The sequence below is a fragment of the Barbatula barbatula genome, assembly GCF_947034865.1.
Source record: "Barbatula barbatula genome assembly, chromosome: 21".
NCBI lineage: Eukaryota > Metazoa > Chordata > Actinopteri > Cypriniformes > Nemacheilidae > Barbatula > Barbatula barbatula.
This window is the reverse complement of record NC_136784.1, coordinates 21,242,575-21,258,611: the sequence shown is the minus strand read 5'-3', so window position 1 is coordinate 21,258,611 and position 16,037 is coordinate 21,242,575. Positions and strand designations below refer to the sequence as shown.

General features: G+C 44.1%; 1 protein-coding gene across 2 annotated transcripts; it reads left to right on the top strand.

Annotated features, from left to right (window-relative positions):
* The first annotated feature begins 3,266 nt into the window (after nucleotides 1-3,266).
* Nucleotides 3,267-16,037, top strand: slc39a7 (solute carrier family 39 member 7). 2 transcript variants are annotated; one of them, XM_079484052.1, is made up of 9 exons: nucleotides 3,471-3,610; nucleotides 3,701-3,856; nucleotides 5,423-5,835; nucleotides 11,300-11,468; nucleotides 13,732-13,791; nucleotides 13,903-14,019; nucleotides 14,119-14,208; nucleotides 14,280-14,476; nucleotides 14,630-15,805. In XM_079484052.1, the coding sequence occupies exons 3-9, from the start codon at nucleotides 5,428-5,430 to the stop codon at nucleotides 14,882-14,884; spliced, it is 1,296 nt and encodes a 431-aa protein (XP_079340178.1). In that variant the 5' UTR covers nucleotides 3,471-3,610; nucleotides 3,701-3,856; nucleotides 5,423-5,427; the 3' UTR covers nucleotides 14,885-15,805. The 2 variants fall into 2 exon arrangements, with proteins under 2 accessions (XP_079340177.1, XP_079340178.1); XM_079484051.1 differs by lacking the exon at nucleotides 3,701-3,856 and having other exon boundaries at nucleotides 3,267-3,610; nucleotides 14,630-16,037.

Here is a 16,037-nt window from a genome sequence, read left to right as displayed (position 1 = left end):
CCATCTTTCAGAGGGTGAGAGCGGCTGCAAGTGGGACCCAGAGAGAGACCTCTCCTTGTGAGAAGGCGGGCACTAGGCCCCCGAAGGGGCCCAGAAGGTGTTTGGGACACGGCAGGGACCGCCCCATTCCGACCATCCAGCAACCAGGCTGGGTCGGGCCCAATGGTTCAATCTCTCTAGGTGGTCCTTCTCTCTGCGTCTTCCTCCGGGGGGCCACCTGCGGGGGCACCGGAACCGGAGTCGACGCTGGAGAAGGCCAGGGCTGCTGGGGGCAGACCACGTGCGAGACCTCGACGGCCGAAAGGCGGCCGGGTCACAGCAGGCCGGTCTGTTTCTACACTATCAAAAGGCTGCTGGAGCAGTCCTTGACAGCGCCACCAATCAGCCGACCTTGCGAGAGGGGAGTCGGGAAAGTGGCCTTTCTCGAGCTCGCCCCCCTGCGCAAGATTGGGTCCGAGGCATCTTTCCGGGCCACTGATGTGGACATCGTCCGACCCAGCCTGCGCTGCCACCGCGGTCCCCGGAGGGCCAGTCGGCGGCGGCACTACTTGGGTCGGTCTTACCCCGTGGGGCTCTCTTAAGCGCCCTGGCCTGCAGGGTGGCCATGGCGTAAGAGTGGAGGCAGCTTGGTCCACGGCACTGCCAGCCTCAACACCAGCGATGTCGAGACCTTACATGCCCTGGACGGTGAGCCTAGGTCAAGCTCCCCAGGTGGCCGCCGTCTGCGGATACCCGCGACTGCATGCTCCACCCAGGGTGCATTGACATAGTCCCTAGCTGCCTCCCCGCCCCGAGGGAAGAGAGGGCGATAGAGTCAGCTAGACGGAAGCGCGCCGAAGGGGGCGCTCCAGGTCCTACTGAACTCCTTATGCAGCTCGGTAAAACTTGGCACTTGAGCCGGGCCCAATGTGTGAGTACCCAGCCGCGAGCACCAGGGCTGCACCGCAACCCGACGCTCACGGCGGTCCGAGCAAGCATGGCTGACATCTTGACGTCTGCTCTCACCTGTGCTCGACCTCCCGAGGGAGGGAGCTTCAGGGAATCGCCAGAGTCTGATGCCAGCAGGTCGCGCTCCGATGTTGCAAGAGACACCTCATCTCCACGGCTCGTGTCCGAGCGCGTGGCTGAGGAATAAGATGGCCTAGGACCATCCTTGGGGACCTGCTAAACAAGCGAGACGGGGCGCGAGCGGTCCGCGAGCCGACCGGCTGACGGATTAACGCTCACGATAATCCCCACATCACCCTCGCTGCTCGCCGCCGCTGACGGCAGGGCCGTAGCCGCTGCGGTCACAGAACGGGAAGCAAACGAGGTGGTGGCTTGCTCTTGACAGAACATAGCCAACGTGACGCAACGTCTGAATAGCCGTCCGCCCGCAGTGACGCAACGTCTGACTAGCCATCCGCGCGCAGTGACGCAACGTCTGAATAGCCATCCGCGCGCCGTGCGGGCAGGACGAATCCACGAGGCTGCCACAGTGGTCGGACCCCCGAACATTTGCGGCAACCACCGTGTCCGTCCCCGTCCTCGATGAGTGTACTGCACCCAAGAGATCAGCGGGCAATGCCATGCTGAGGAAATTGCTCTTTTAGAAAAATACCTCAGGAACTGCCAGGACGCCCAGGGGAATCTCCGCTGCACCGCGTCGTAGAAATCGGCAATTCGAAGAATGTCATCAGATGCGAAGGCTCCGAAGAACAAAAGGTGAATGAATGAGCACGCCGGCTCCCCTTTTATACCCGGATATCCGGGGGCGGGGCCCGGCATGCAAATTTCATTCGCCAATTTCATTGGCCTTTTCAAAATAGTCAGAGATGATTGGTTCTCAAGGGCGAACCCCATCTGTCGGCTTCGACACAACGTCGAGAGACCGACAGAAATGGAACTGATTAGATCACATCATTAGCAGGAAGTGTGAACAATGTTGAATTGTTGTGTGTAAACGATGACAGCTGTGTTGTAGTTGTGTGTAACTTTCGCCACATGTATTTACCATTTTGCAACACAGTGCAAAATGTGTTTCAGTGAGTAAGATTGTGTTTAGAGTTTTGCAAAAAGAGTGGGTGAGATTTGCAAACAGTGTCTTAACTACCTGAACTTGTTTAAGGTTTTGCCTACAAAGTGACTGATTCGACAAATGGGTTTAGGCCACCGAGCATTGGGTTCAGAGAATGGGGTTTAGTGTTTTAGCAACTGTGAAATACTGTAATTAGCCTACCATCCAACCACAAGATGTCGCAAGAGGAGAGTTGGTAACTACACGCACACACACGAGCGACGCGCTGTTATTGTCAAGGCAAGGCAAGGCAAGGCAAGGCAAGGCAAGGCAAGGCAAGGCAAGGCAAGGCAAGGCAAGGCAAGGCAAGGCATGTTTATTTATATAGCACATTTCATACACAATGGTAATTCAAAGTGCTTTACATAGAAGAAATTAAAAATATCCATTTGATAAAACAGTGAAGAAATAAGAAAAAGAAAAAATAACCAGTTAAGAATAGAAAATAAAATATAGTTTAGAATAGAAAATAAATAAAATAAAGTACAGCACAAACAGTGGGACGGTCAGAGGCACAGTGCACATTTATTAAATGTAAAGTTAAACAGATGTGTTTTGAGTCTGGATTTGAATGTGACTACTGTGGGAGCACATCTAATCTCTTCTGGAAGCTGGTTCCAGCTGCGGCTCGCATAATAGCTAAATGCAGACTCTCCTTGCTTGGAGAGAACTCTTGGTATTTCTAGCTGATATGATCCTAATGACCTGAGTGTTGTTTTGGGTCGATATTCAATGAGCATATCTGCAATGTATTGAGGTCCTAGGCCATTGAACGATTTATATACCAGTAATAAAACTTTAAAATCTATCCTATATGTAACTGTTAGCCAGTGTAAAGACCTGAGGACTGGTGTGATATGATCATATTTTCTGGTTCTGCTCAGAATCCTTGCCGCAGCGTTCTGTATGAGCTGCAACTGATGTACACTCTCTAGTGTACATCAGTTGTATACTCGTTATTGAGGTGCATAATGGGATTGAATGAGTGCACTCAGCAATGTCCACTATAATTCCGGACACCACTATTAAATGTATGTCCCCTCAAATAGTGCACTTGTTTAGGATATAGGGGCTATTTCGGACACAGCACTCGTTTTTAAGTCTGCAACCTTAGAAGATTGCAGCCTTTGGGACACAGCTCATGACACGAGTTACTTCCGCATTCCATTCTTCCAACGGACATCTAAAGGAGTGTCGCAACTCTGTTTTCGACGGCTCTGGCAGGGTTGGGGCTAGAAGGGATACAGCTACGGCCGGAAGTGATAACAAATCTCGAAATAAAATGATAATAAATGACATTAGCTAGTGCATTCACCTACCCCAACCCTAACCTAACAATAATAATAAAAATGAAATTAACTGTTGTTAGCGTGTCAAAAATGTGTCTACGTGTACAAACCACCATAACGATCAAGAAGAGGAAATCTCGCGGGATTTCTGTGCGTTGACTGAGTGCCACGTCAGTTTGAGGGTGAGCAGGATCTTCGAGCCGAGCGCGAGGCTACAATACTCGATCTCGTGGTTTGTTTTGTGAAATATATCGCGATCATCTCGGTAAGTGTGTGTGTGTGTGTGTGTGTTTTGATTTACAGCTGTTATTAGTGCTCGTGTGTTCGTGGAAACTCGCTTTTGTTGATTCCTCAGATGTGCAATGATGCTTAAACGGAGCTGATGCATCACATCGGTGTTTGAAACTTTACAGCACTGATGCGTTCGAGATTTATCCACAGTGTCATTCCAGATGTGTTCTTCTGTTTATCTTCAAATGGTCTTTTGTACACAACACGTCACTGGCCAGGTGTAAGTTATGGCGTTTCTGCTGTATTGCTGTTGTTTCACGCGACTCTTGTACAGTTGTGTGGTTCTAACGATTGTGGTGACATTGATGTCCATGTAGCATCAATGTTTGCTGTATATTTAGCTCAAGTCAATGTTTAGCTTATATCATTCATTAGGAAATATCCAAAGGCGGTTCTACATTGAGTTGCGAGACCACCTTTGAGTTCAATAATTCATCTGCTATGTTATGATGTATTGGTTTGTTAAGTTGTCAACAAAGTCCTCAAACAAACAATAATTGCATTAAAAATGTCATAATTGAGCGAATGAAATTAATGACAGTTGTCATAAACAGGCATAAAACCTCCTTCATATTCATGATGTGTGTCATGTAGCAAATGAATAGCAAAGGTACTGTTCGTCTTTGAAACTACCTACAGATTAGAAACTTCTGTTTGCTAATGACAGGGCCTAGCATTAACCCAACTGATGGAAATAAATCCTAATAACTGAACTTATATGAGCACAATATCATGGAGAAATAAGATCTCGTGTTTGTTGACTTAAAACCAAATTTGTTGTACAAGCATCATCACAAAAAGGCTAACAAACGTAAGAGTTATTAAACCTACATTAGCCCTTCAGATGACAACATGGATACAGTAATCATACCACAGAGAGAACATTATAGTTGCAAACTTGATCTTTTGCTTGTTTCTCCTCTTCTCCTTTTCTTTTTTTTCTAAATTGTGCACCTGATGGCTTTGACCTTTTCCTGTCCATCTCTGCCCGTTACTGGATATATCGGTATATAGCATATTAACAAGAACTGTAAACATTTTCACATATGAATCTGTTTTTACAAGCATTTACTGTCAGAAAATTCGAGAAATGTCTGTAGCACGCAGAAGGTGTGATGATGGGTTCGTGAAGACTGTATCAGTCATAAAAGGGCTAGTTACACTGAAGTCTTGGATGTTAAACTGTGGTTTGGAGCTCAGTGTTATGCCTGTACCTTCTCATTTCTGCGTACGAGTCATAATAAGAACGAAATGTAAGTGTGAAAAATATATTTTTTCGTTGTTTAGCCGCCAATGGCAACAAATTAATGTGATTTCCATATTCAGCATGTTAAACTTCTTGAAACACCGAACAGGCAGATAACATTTAAATAACAGGATGCGCCAGCATCTGTTACATGAACTGTTTGATTACATTTACATTTATGCATTTGGCAGATGCTTTTATCCAAAGTGACTTACATTGCATCATCTTATACATTTATACACAGGTATCCTCTGGGATCCAACACACAACCTTGCTTTGTTACCGCAATACTCTAACCACTGAGATACAGGAAAATGTAGCACATATCTAATGCACATATTCTTATTATTCTACATATGTCGCACTGTTTATTAACATTTTTCCAAGTTTCTTGTCCGGTCGGGCAAGTAAAATTCTCTCTCACTTGCCCACACAAAACATTCACTTGTCCCGGACCAGCGTTAAGGTCGAGCACTGTTATTTATGTCAATGAGATTTTCGGTGGATTGTATGTTTTGATTGTAATGTGTTTTTGTTCAGGTGGAATGTGGTCCTTTCACAGGCTTTGCTTTCTGAGTCTGATCATTCATGTGATCTTAGTGGCCCAGCATGCATATGTTCATGCCCATCAGCATCATGGGCACACCCATGACCACCATCAGCATGGACACACACATGGGGAAGGTGGTTGCCACGGTCACTCGCATGGTGGGGAGAAGATGCACCACGGGGCAAGCAAATGGAGCGCTGAGGCTAATCTTCCGTCTGCTGAAGAGGAGCATCATGGCCACGGTCACACTCATGACCACTCCCACGATCACGCTCATGACCACTCCCACGATAACGGCCAAGATCATGGCCACGCTCATGGCCACTCCCAAGAGCACGGTACGGAGCGAGTGAAAAAAGAATTGGAGGAAGGAAAACGAGACCTGGTGGAACTCTGGATGCAGGTAAAAGCTTTACAGTAGTTTATTACAGTAGTTCATTCATGTTGACTGTGAGCATGCAGTGCATAGTAGAATGTAACAATTCTCTTAATAAGTAATATAGGTAAGTTTTTATTTGTAGTATAATCTGTTCCCTTTTGAGAGCCGGTGTCCTGACTCTTCTTCAGTGTGTTAAATGGACTGTGCGTTCGGTTTTCAGGACTTTGGCACCACGGTGGCACTAACCTGTTTGTCTAACAGCACAAAAACTCATATTGAATTGGACGGCTTGTGTCTTTGCCGGGCTATTGTTAAAAACTTCTACACGCTGGTCGGAAAAAACTTTAATGTTTACATATGGTGTGAGCTTTCAACCATTGGCAATCCATAGTTTCAAATTCCAGCGCGTCGTTGCACCTTGTATCCACTTCGCTTTTTCACGTCCATTGTGAAAGCTCTTTTTTTTGCTATCTTGTAGCGACATTGAAAGACAGCATTTGTTTTATTGTAAATTGCTCATAAAAGTTTTGATCAGACAGACAGACAGACAGACAGACAATAAATTCTAATAAGGCCAATACAGAGGAGGAACTTCAACTTCAGTGCAAGAAATATGGACAACAGCACAGAATTTTTTAGATTAGATTAGAATCAACTTTATTGTCATTACACATATACATGTGAAGTGTAATGAAATGTAGTTTAGGTCTAACCAGAAGTACAATTTTCAGGTGCAGGATATACAGTTTGAATAAATACAGAATACAATATTAGGAAAATATTATACAGTGGGCATGGACTATGAAAAATATTTTGCAGTAGGAATGTTCTATGAAAATATGACAGTAGGTATATACTATGAACAATATATACTGATGACTATATACTATGAACATTAATGTACAGATGGCTATGAACAGATATTAATTTAGACTAAACAATAATGCAAGTGATTTAAGTGTGCATAGATTATTGACATTGGCTATTAAAGTTGAAGTGCAATAGATGAGTTAATGCAGTTGTTGAAGTTACAGTGCAGTGGATGAGTTATGCAGCTATTAAAGGTACGGTGCAGTATATGAGTTAATAAGTTGCAGTCCAGAAGATGAGTTAATGCAGTTAATAGAGTTACAGTGCAGTAGATAAGTTAATGCAGTTATGAAAGTGGTCCATTAGTGCAAATGAGCATTCCGTATAATATTCCTGGTGTGCAAGTGAGCAGTATAGAGTGCAAATGATGCTGTGTCTGTGTAAACAGTCTAGTAGAGCAGATAACATGAAGTACTGGTGTGTACAGTTCAGTCATGCATGCAGCCCTGTAGTGCAATGTAAACGATGTTATAGCAGCATTGGAGTTAAAGGTAAGAGAGGTAGTAGAATTAGTGGGGAGCAGAGGTCAATAATGAAACAGCTCTGGGAAAAAAGCTGTTTCTTATTCTGCTGGTTCTTGTCCGGAGGCACCGGAAGCGCCTACTGGAAGGCAGGAGAGTAAACAGTCTATGAGCGGGGTGAGAGGAGTCCTTGAGAATGCTGGGAGCTCGACGCAGACAGCGTTTCTTCTGGATGTCCTCAATGTGAGAAAGTGTAGTCCCTGTGATGCGCTGGGCTGTTTTCACCACCCTCTGCAGTGCCTTGCGCTCAGCAGAACAGTTCCCGTACCAGACTGTGACAGTTGGTCAGGATGCTCTCTATCGTGCAGCGATAGAAGTTCACCAGGATAGTTAAAGACAGTCGGTTCTTCTTCAGTGTCCTCAGAAAGAAGAGACGCTGGTGAGCCTTCTTGACCAGGCATGAGGTGTTGGTGGTCCAGGACAGGTCCTCCGAAATGGGAGTCCTCAGGAACTTAAAACTGGAAACACGTTCAACAGCCATCCCATTAATGTGGATGGGGTCGTGTGTGCCTCCTTTCGCCTTCCTGAAGTCCACGATGATCTCCTTTGTCTTGGAGGTGTTAAGGAGCAGGTTGTTGTCTGAACACCATGTGGCCAGGTGCCGGACCTCCTCCCTGTATGCAGTCTCATCGTTGTTGCTGATGAGACCAATCACTGTTGTATCGTCTGCAAACTTGATGGAGTTAGATCCGGTCACAGACCTGCAGTCGAGTGTGAAAAGGGAGTAGAGAAAGGGGCTCAGTACGCAGCCCTGTGGTACACCAGTGTTGAGGGTGGTGGTGGTGGAGCAGATGTGGCCTAACCTAACAAGCTACGGCGGTAGTCGTTAAGGCACGTCGGGTTATAATGTTTTGGAATGGGTACAATGGAGGTGGATTTAAAACATGCTGGAACCACTGCTTGGGCGAGGGAAAGGTTGAAGATGTCTGTGAAGACCCCAGCGAGCTGCTGCGCACATGCCCTGAGTACGCGACCAGGGATGCCATCTGGGCCAGCATCCTTGCGCGTGTTCATCCGGCTTAGTGCAGTGTGAACATCAGTGGAGTTAAGTGTGATGATTGGGTGGTCAGCAGAGGGTGTGAGTAGGGATGCACCGATACGACTTTTTAAGGACTTTTTCCCTGGTACTCGCCGATACCAACACCGATGCTAGATTTTTTTAGTTTGTGGCAATTTTCTAAGAACAACACAATGAGACTAATGAACATATGAGCATCTTTATTTTTAACAACTTCAACTCGTATTATGAAAAAATAAATCAATCTTATGTTCTTATCAAAACTTTTCAAAGCCAAAATTCACAGTGTCCAATAACCTCCAAAGGGCAAAACCAAGGACATAAGCATGCAGATTGCCATGCGTGGGTCGTCATCATTGATTTTGAGATATTTCCACACTGCTAAGCGCAAATGAAACGTTAAGAGAGAGTGATTTACATGTCAAGTCAATGCAAAGACGCGATAGACCTACTTGCGGTGCGATTCACGCGGATGAGGCGGCGCGAATAGAGCGTTCACGTTATTCGCTCGAGTTGAAAAATCTGAACTTTGGTGAAAATTAGCGCCGCGTTAATCAGTCAGGCACCTGCTGTAGTAGTAACGTGATTATGAAATAGCGAGCGGAGGCAGAAATCTGAAACAACAATTAAGGACTGCGCCTCTGAAGGACTGCGCCTCTGGACCCAGACACGGCGGTGAACGAGTCTACTTCTATCTTCAGCCTTCCATAGAACATTATGCGCAGCTACCTGCTCAACAAAATCCATGTCCGCCATTTCGCAACAAGACTGGAGCCGCCTGCCAGAAGCCCCTCCCATGACGCGAATTTCACTCGCGATTGAAGCGAATTCCACGCGCGAATGAAACGAGTAAACTCAAAATGTTCAAGCGGCCAACTACACACGAATAGCGCGATTTAGGTGTGAACACTCTATGACATTGTGTCTGCTACGGCAGGTGTCTCTGTGTGCACTGGAACGTTCTGTCAATTACGTCACGTCAGGTATCGGTCTTTGGTATCGGGGAATTTTTACGAGTACGAGTACATGAGCTTGGTATCGGGCCCGATACCGATACTGGTATCGGTGCATCCCTAGGTGTGAGCTTGGTAGCTGTTTCCTTATTGTCTCTCTCAAAGCGAGCATAAAAGTCATTAAGCTCGTTCAGGAAGACGGCATCTGTGGCTATGGGGGTGGAGTGGTTGGGTTTGTAATCACTGATGGCCTGGATGCCCTGCCACATGCGTCGAGGGTCAGAATTGGAAAAATGCTCCTCTAGCTTCAGCTTGTAGCAGTGCTTGGCCTTTTTGATGCCCCTCTTCAGATTTGCCCTAGAAGTATTAAAGGCCTGTGCATCATCTGATCGGAAGGCATTGTTGCGTGCTTTCAACAGGACACGCACTTCCTTGTTCATCCATGGCTTCTGATTGGGGTACGTGGTGATCTGTTTCTGAGTTGTGACACTATCAATGGTGGAATTGATGTTGTCCAATACAGAGGAGGTGTAACTGTCTATGTCCGTCTTTCCCCTTAGGGCCACACATTGATGGTCTTCGTTATCCAAAAGCTCATGCCAGGTGTACGATGTAAATGCACAACTGTTCTGAATGAACAGACCCGAGATGATCAAGATAAACTCTATATAAATGCTAAAACTGGAGAGACGCTGAGCCTCGCGATGTTCACGCGCCGCCATCTTGGTCTAGAATACCACAAATATAACTAAAAACAATGTGACTAGGGTGTATTCTCCATAATCAGATCGTTCTATTGTCAGACTGTGAGATCGCTGATTCAGGAAATTTGTGGACTTTGTGGACAAAAAAAGAGAAGCCGCTTTACTTGAATGGCAAAGGTGGCAAGAAAATACCCATGTGTGCCCGCAATCATGATTCTAGCAACACTGAGTGTGAGCAACATTCTTACTTCCCACCGGCAGAGAAAGTAAGCTATTGCTACAAATCAGAGTCATTCAATCCAACGGGTCATTGACACCGAATGCACTATTAATTACTTGCGTGCACACAAATGTGAACAACTTGCGCTCTCGTTTTAAACCCTAATGCACATAGCAACCGCTTTCTACCCAACTCTTAAAATCTGAAAGATTTCTAAAACTCTAGTCACTGAACTACTTCCACTGTAATATTAGAGTTTTTTTCAAACAGTGAAATCGTTTTAATGCACCTGAAATAAACTTTCTGGACATGATGTTCATGCGTTTGTGTCCTCATACAGTGATGTGAGAGACATACTAATCCATGAGCGTTAAACTGTGCAACACATTCACTCATACACGCAGATGATGACAGATTTTATCTCACAGAATCACAGGGCTCTAGATATAGGCTATATGAACTCAATGCAGCCGGGAAACAAGATTCCATCACAAAATAGACTAAAACTAAGTAAATTTGCTGTGCACCATCGACTAACGTAACACACAAACAAGCCGCCCCGTTCTAATGCATTTGCAAAACTCTAACGCACATATGAGACCTCGCAGCTCGGCGAAAGTTGTCCGAAAGCATGCAAAGCTATCTGCTCTTGCGGTGCTTCAATGTCATACACCAATGGGTCTGTGCAGTGCTGAATGTTGACGAATGCATCTCTCTTTTAAGACGACAGGCAAGATCACGGTCATTGCGATTCCATTGAAAAATGGATGGAGGACGCCTTCAAGATCGATCTCGATTTAAGATCGTCAGATCGCCCACGCCTAATTCAGACACAGTCCTGTCATGTCCTCTGATGTGAACACCGGTCCTCTAACACAACTGTTCATTTATCTGTTATTCATTGAGTGAAACAGTGATGATGCCCACGTCTCTCATGTTATGTTTAGATGTTGAAGTAGAATTAATATCCCACTACATGAGTTTGTCTCTGTTCCTTAAAGTTAGGCTTTACCGCCATCATCAAGAGTTTATGAACATAAATGATCTTTGCATTGAATAAAATATAGCGATATTGATGTTTTTTACTTTTTCAGATGCTTAACATGTGAACACGTTTTTTTCCATCACCTCCACTTCTTCAAACACTCGCCATTCTTGTCTCTTCAATTCTTACTGTTATCTCTCTCATCCTTTGCTTTCAGGCGATTGGAGCGACTCTTCTGATCAGCGCTGCACCCTTCCTCATCCTCTTCCTCATCCCAGTGCAGTCAAACACAGACCAGCACCAGAATCTGCTTAAAGTGCTCTTGAGTTTTGCATCTGGAGGTTTGCTGGGTGATGCCTTCCTTCATCTCATTCCTCACGCTCTGGGTGAGTCCCTTCACATGAATTAAAATCACGTACTTTATAGTGTGCTACACCAGAGAAGTGTCAAGGAAATGGAGTGAGTGAATTTGGGTGACGTTCACACTGTCAAACATAATCCTTCAACTTTTCATGATGGAAATCATTGTTTAAAGATGAAATGCTAACTCATGAAATCATAGGATGCCACCCTCCCTTCAAATCTCAAAAAAGCCACAGCTTATAAGTACACACGCACAGAGCAGAAGTTGTGTCATCGCATGTGTGTGTGTGGAGGTTGTTGTTTGCACGTTATTTTAAAAGCATATAAGTAGTTCCTGATCAGTCGTTGGGCTAACCAATTCCTATGACCACGGCCCTGGTTGCTCCTCTAGTCACATCATTTTAAGAAAGTAGCATACAATTTAAGGGTCAATCATCTGCCAAAAGCAAACTATTACTTTTTAATCTGTCTTTTCTTCAACATTTCAGAATAGTTTGCGTAACATGTCCTCTTTGTTATTAGTGATGATCCATGATCTGGTCGGAATGCAGATCAACTGTAAGTTTATTCGCTATAGGGTATCTTAGAGTAGAATAAGATATACATGAGAACTCGCATTCTCTCAAACGTTGGGGGCGTGTCCACTGTTGGCTTTGAAGACACGCCCAGCCCAGTAGGCTATATGTGAATTATGTGAATTGGTTTTATGGGATGATTTGAATTCAAACACATGATATTCATCAATAGATAATTCATGAGCAGGTTAAAAGGTGTGTGTTTGGCATGCTGTCCTGTGAGAGGGCTCCGGGCCGGGTATTAGCCAGAACCCAGAGCGCATTGTGCTTACAAATCGAGTTGGAAATGTTCAAAGATAGCATTTGTGTTTTGAATTATAAACAGAGAGTGTCTTTGCTATAGCCAAATCATCACATATTTAGAAACTACAATACTAATTTCTAGCTAGAAATGCATCAAAAGTGAAAGTTAAACTTGCATTACAACAGTTGTTTCGGCCACCATTTTATTTTTCGAGGTTGAGCTTTCTCGACCAATCACGTTCCTCGAATGTTGTTATGGAAATGGCAGGTCTCTGACATTGGTTTGCTTTGAAAAAGGTGCTTGACAGGATGTTTTTTTTTTTCAGAAAAATATGTTTTAAAAAAGCGCTCAGGACTTTTTCTGAAAACACTGTTTATCCCATAGGATTATAATTTAAAACAGACAATAGCATCTTAAAAAAAGTGAACACAGACAGCTTTGTCTTTTTGTAGTGGTTCTCTCTTGAGGTGATAAGGTAGATGACGGGATTGCTGATAGTGAACAAGCCGGGTGGATTATCTGCTCGTGCTCGTCTCAAAATGTGTTCATTAAACATCATTCAAGCACATTGCGATCATGCGCAGTGATCCTCCTTCCGTTCGCGTGATTCTCCTTCTGTCCATTCGCGTCTGCGTTATCATTTGCTTCTTATTTGGCGTTAGATTTGTTTAGTTGGGCAGAGTGAGAAAGCTTACAACCCTGAACTCGTGATTAAGCAGACGCCTGATGCTAGAAGCCCCATGCAAAACTCTAAACGCTTTAACTCCACAATTCAGTTAAAAATACTTCTCAGTCTTTGTAATGTTTTTCAGTCATATATTTCTAACATCTATAATGTGTTTATAAACAATTCTCAGAATCTCTTTGCCCGGACTTTAAACTGAAATGCTGTGTAAGCCTAACCACAACCCAGTTCAAAAGTTAAAGTAATGTTGTGTTGAGTCAAAGTGCAAATTACACAATCCAATGCGGCATAAACCATCCACAAAGAAATCTGAAATACGCAGTAATTTTGACGCGCCACTTACTAGAGCCTCCCAAAACATGAAAGCTGCCCATACCATATGCACTTATACACCTCCGCCATTAAATTTCAGGCAAGCTCATTTTGTGCAGAACCATTCTGCCAGTCAGAATTGGGTTATTATCTTGATTTGTTTTTGTGTTGCTATTTTCAGCGAACAGTTGCCTGTATTTTAATGGTGTAACATTTGGTTACTACCATTACCTTTTTTTTTTAGTAGGGGTGCGTGCGGGCAGTCTTCCTTCTTTATTGTCCATGGCTGATCACATGCCTGGTTTCCGAATCAAATGATCTTCATTGCTTTTGAACAAGATGAACATGATTTGTGTTTAATCACTTGTGTATATATTCTCTTGTAATCTCATCCTGTAAATATAGTCTCAAAATCATCTTGTAGGTTTTGTGTCACATATTTATTTTGCTTCTCTGCGTCCCCACCACAGAACCTCATTCACACCAGGACCTATCACACGACTCTGAGGAGTCACATGGTCACTCCCATGGTAGGTGATCGCCTATCCAAGCAATTCAACATTGTGGCTTTTATTTAGTTTCGGAGAATCCGAGTGTTGATTGACTACTGTGTGAGATCATTGTTTTTGTGTGTGTCACAGGAGCGGCTCACGGTCACATGATGTCTGTGGGATTGTGGGTATTGGGTGGTATTGTTGCGTTTCTCGTGGTCGAGAAATTCGTTCGTCTTTTGAAGGGAGGACATTCTCACTCTCATGGTATGTGTGATGCATTAACATACAATTCATATTGTAAATGTTTCCAGCGTGTGTATTGTTGGACACTGATTGTGCAAGTTGGGTTTTGCATGTTCTCAGCTGCTCATAAGGCAAAGGAAAGTGATGGAGAAGAGGAGAAGACAGAAAAAAAGAAGACCGAATCTAAAAAGAAGACAGAGAAGACTTCTGGTATGAGCAGGACAGACGACATTCACATTATGTAAGTCATCATCTGTAAGTGTGTCTCTGTCTTTCTGCAGATATTAAAGTGTCTGGCTATCTCAACCTTGCCGCTGATTTTACTCACAACTTCACGGACGGTCTTGCAATCGGAGCGTCGTTCCTGGTCAGCCCGGCGGTTGGTGCTGTGACCACCATCACAATCCTTCTACATGAAGTGCCGCACGAGATCGGAGACTTTGCTATCCTCGTTCAGTCGGGCTGCACCAAGAGGAAGGTACGTATCATTTCGCATTGTTGCGTAGCAGCTTTACAGTAAATGCACATTCATTTGAGTGGTGGTGTTGAGTGGGCTTCGGCAGTCTCTTCTGAATGAACCTTTAGATTTTTGACAACGCGGCTTTAAACTTTCACCTCTTGGTATTACCAGGCCATGTGTCTGCAGCTTCTCACTGCTATTGGTGCATTAGCCGGAACAGCCTGTTCCTTATTGGCCGAAGGGATAGGTGCGGCGGCCACTGCCTGGATCCTCCCCTTCACGGCCGGAGGCTTCGTTTACATCGCCACTGTCACCGTTCTGCCCGAGCTGCTGGTGGGACGCTCTAGTTTCTGTCAGTCCATGTTAGAGATCCTGGCCCTTCTGTTTGGAGTGGGAATGATGGTCCTCATCGCAGAGTATGAGTGAAGGAGCGAGACAGACCGGTGGCCTGTGATCCCTGAAATATTAAAGACAGTAAAGTAGAAGAACTTTTCTAAGGAATGTTACAGATCAGCACAGAGATAAACATCTTTGACTGAAAGAATGAGTGAAAATTGACATTGTACGCAAAGACCAAGACAAATGGACCGCTTAGTCATTTTAGAGGAACATAGCAGTGTTCCCGGGGGCCAACGGCTAGAGAATCAGCTCCAGACCTTTCTGCTGGTGAAGTCAGAGAATTCTGGGACTCTTTTCTCCAGCAATCACCGTTTCATTCCCACGATGCATTATTGTTTTTTGTAGTTGTGTGGAGCGTTCTTGATCATCAGTTGACCGCTTCTTATACACGATTGAAAGTATGAAGTGAAGCGGCCGATGAACTGTGGCTGGACACCACAGATTATTTCATTCCTCCTGCTGAAAATGTGTGGAAGTTCTTGTCAGTACTGAAACAGCTGCTGGGAATGAATACATCAATACATTTGACGGAGGAGTCTGTATCTGTGTTCAGTTTTTCTCGTGTGTCTCCGTTTGATCTCTATAACACACTTCACCTTCTACATTCACATTATTATCAAACCTGCTTTTAGTTTAGTTTTTGATGGATATTTCTTTAAAATAGATTTTTCTGCTGCAGTTTGTCTGTAGCCTCATTCACAATTTGTTTTTTGTAAACTTTACCTGAATGTGTATATAACAATAATTCCCTTTAATGAAAATGCTTTATATCTCAGGTGCAGGACATTCATTTGTAAACTTGTTGTGAAGCATTTGCTTAAAAAATAAAATTAACTTCTGTCAATCTGTCTACTCCTAAAAGTCTAACCGTCTTAAGTCTTTTGTGTGTGATTTACTGTTTTCTATATAAAACCATCCTGCACAATATAAAGAACATTCTGTGAAATGATACTCTTGGCATGTTTAATGTTGACTGAGTAAGGCCATGTCAAAGATTGAAATTATAATGAAATGAACGATTGTGGGACACACAATGTATATGTTTATATATTGTACATTGTATATAGAATGTGGGAATTTGGGAGGTTTAAGATTGAGACATGGGGCTTATAATGCAAAATATTTATGCTCGATTCGCCCTGGTTGTGCGCACCAGTGTTATTAAACACGGTTTTCTTCT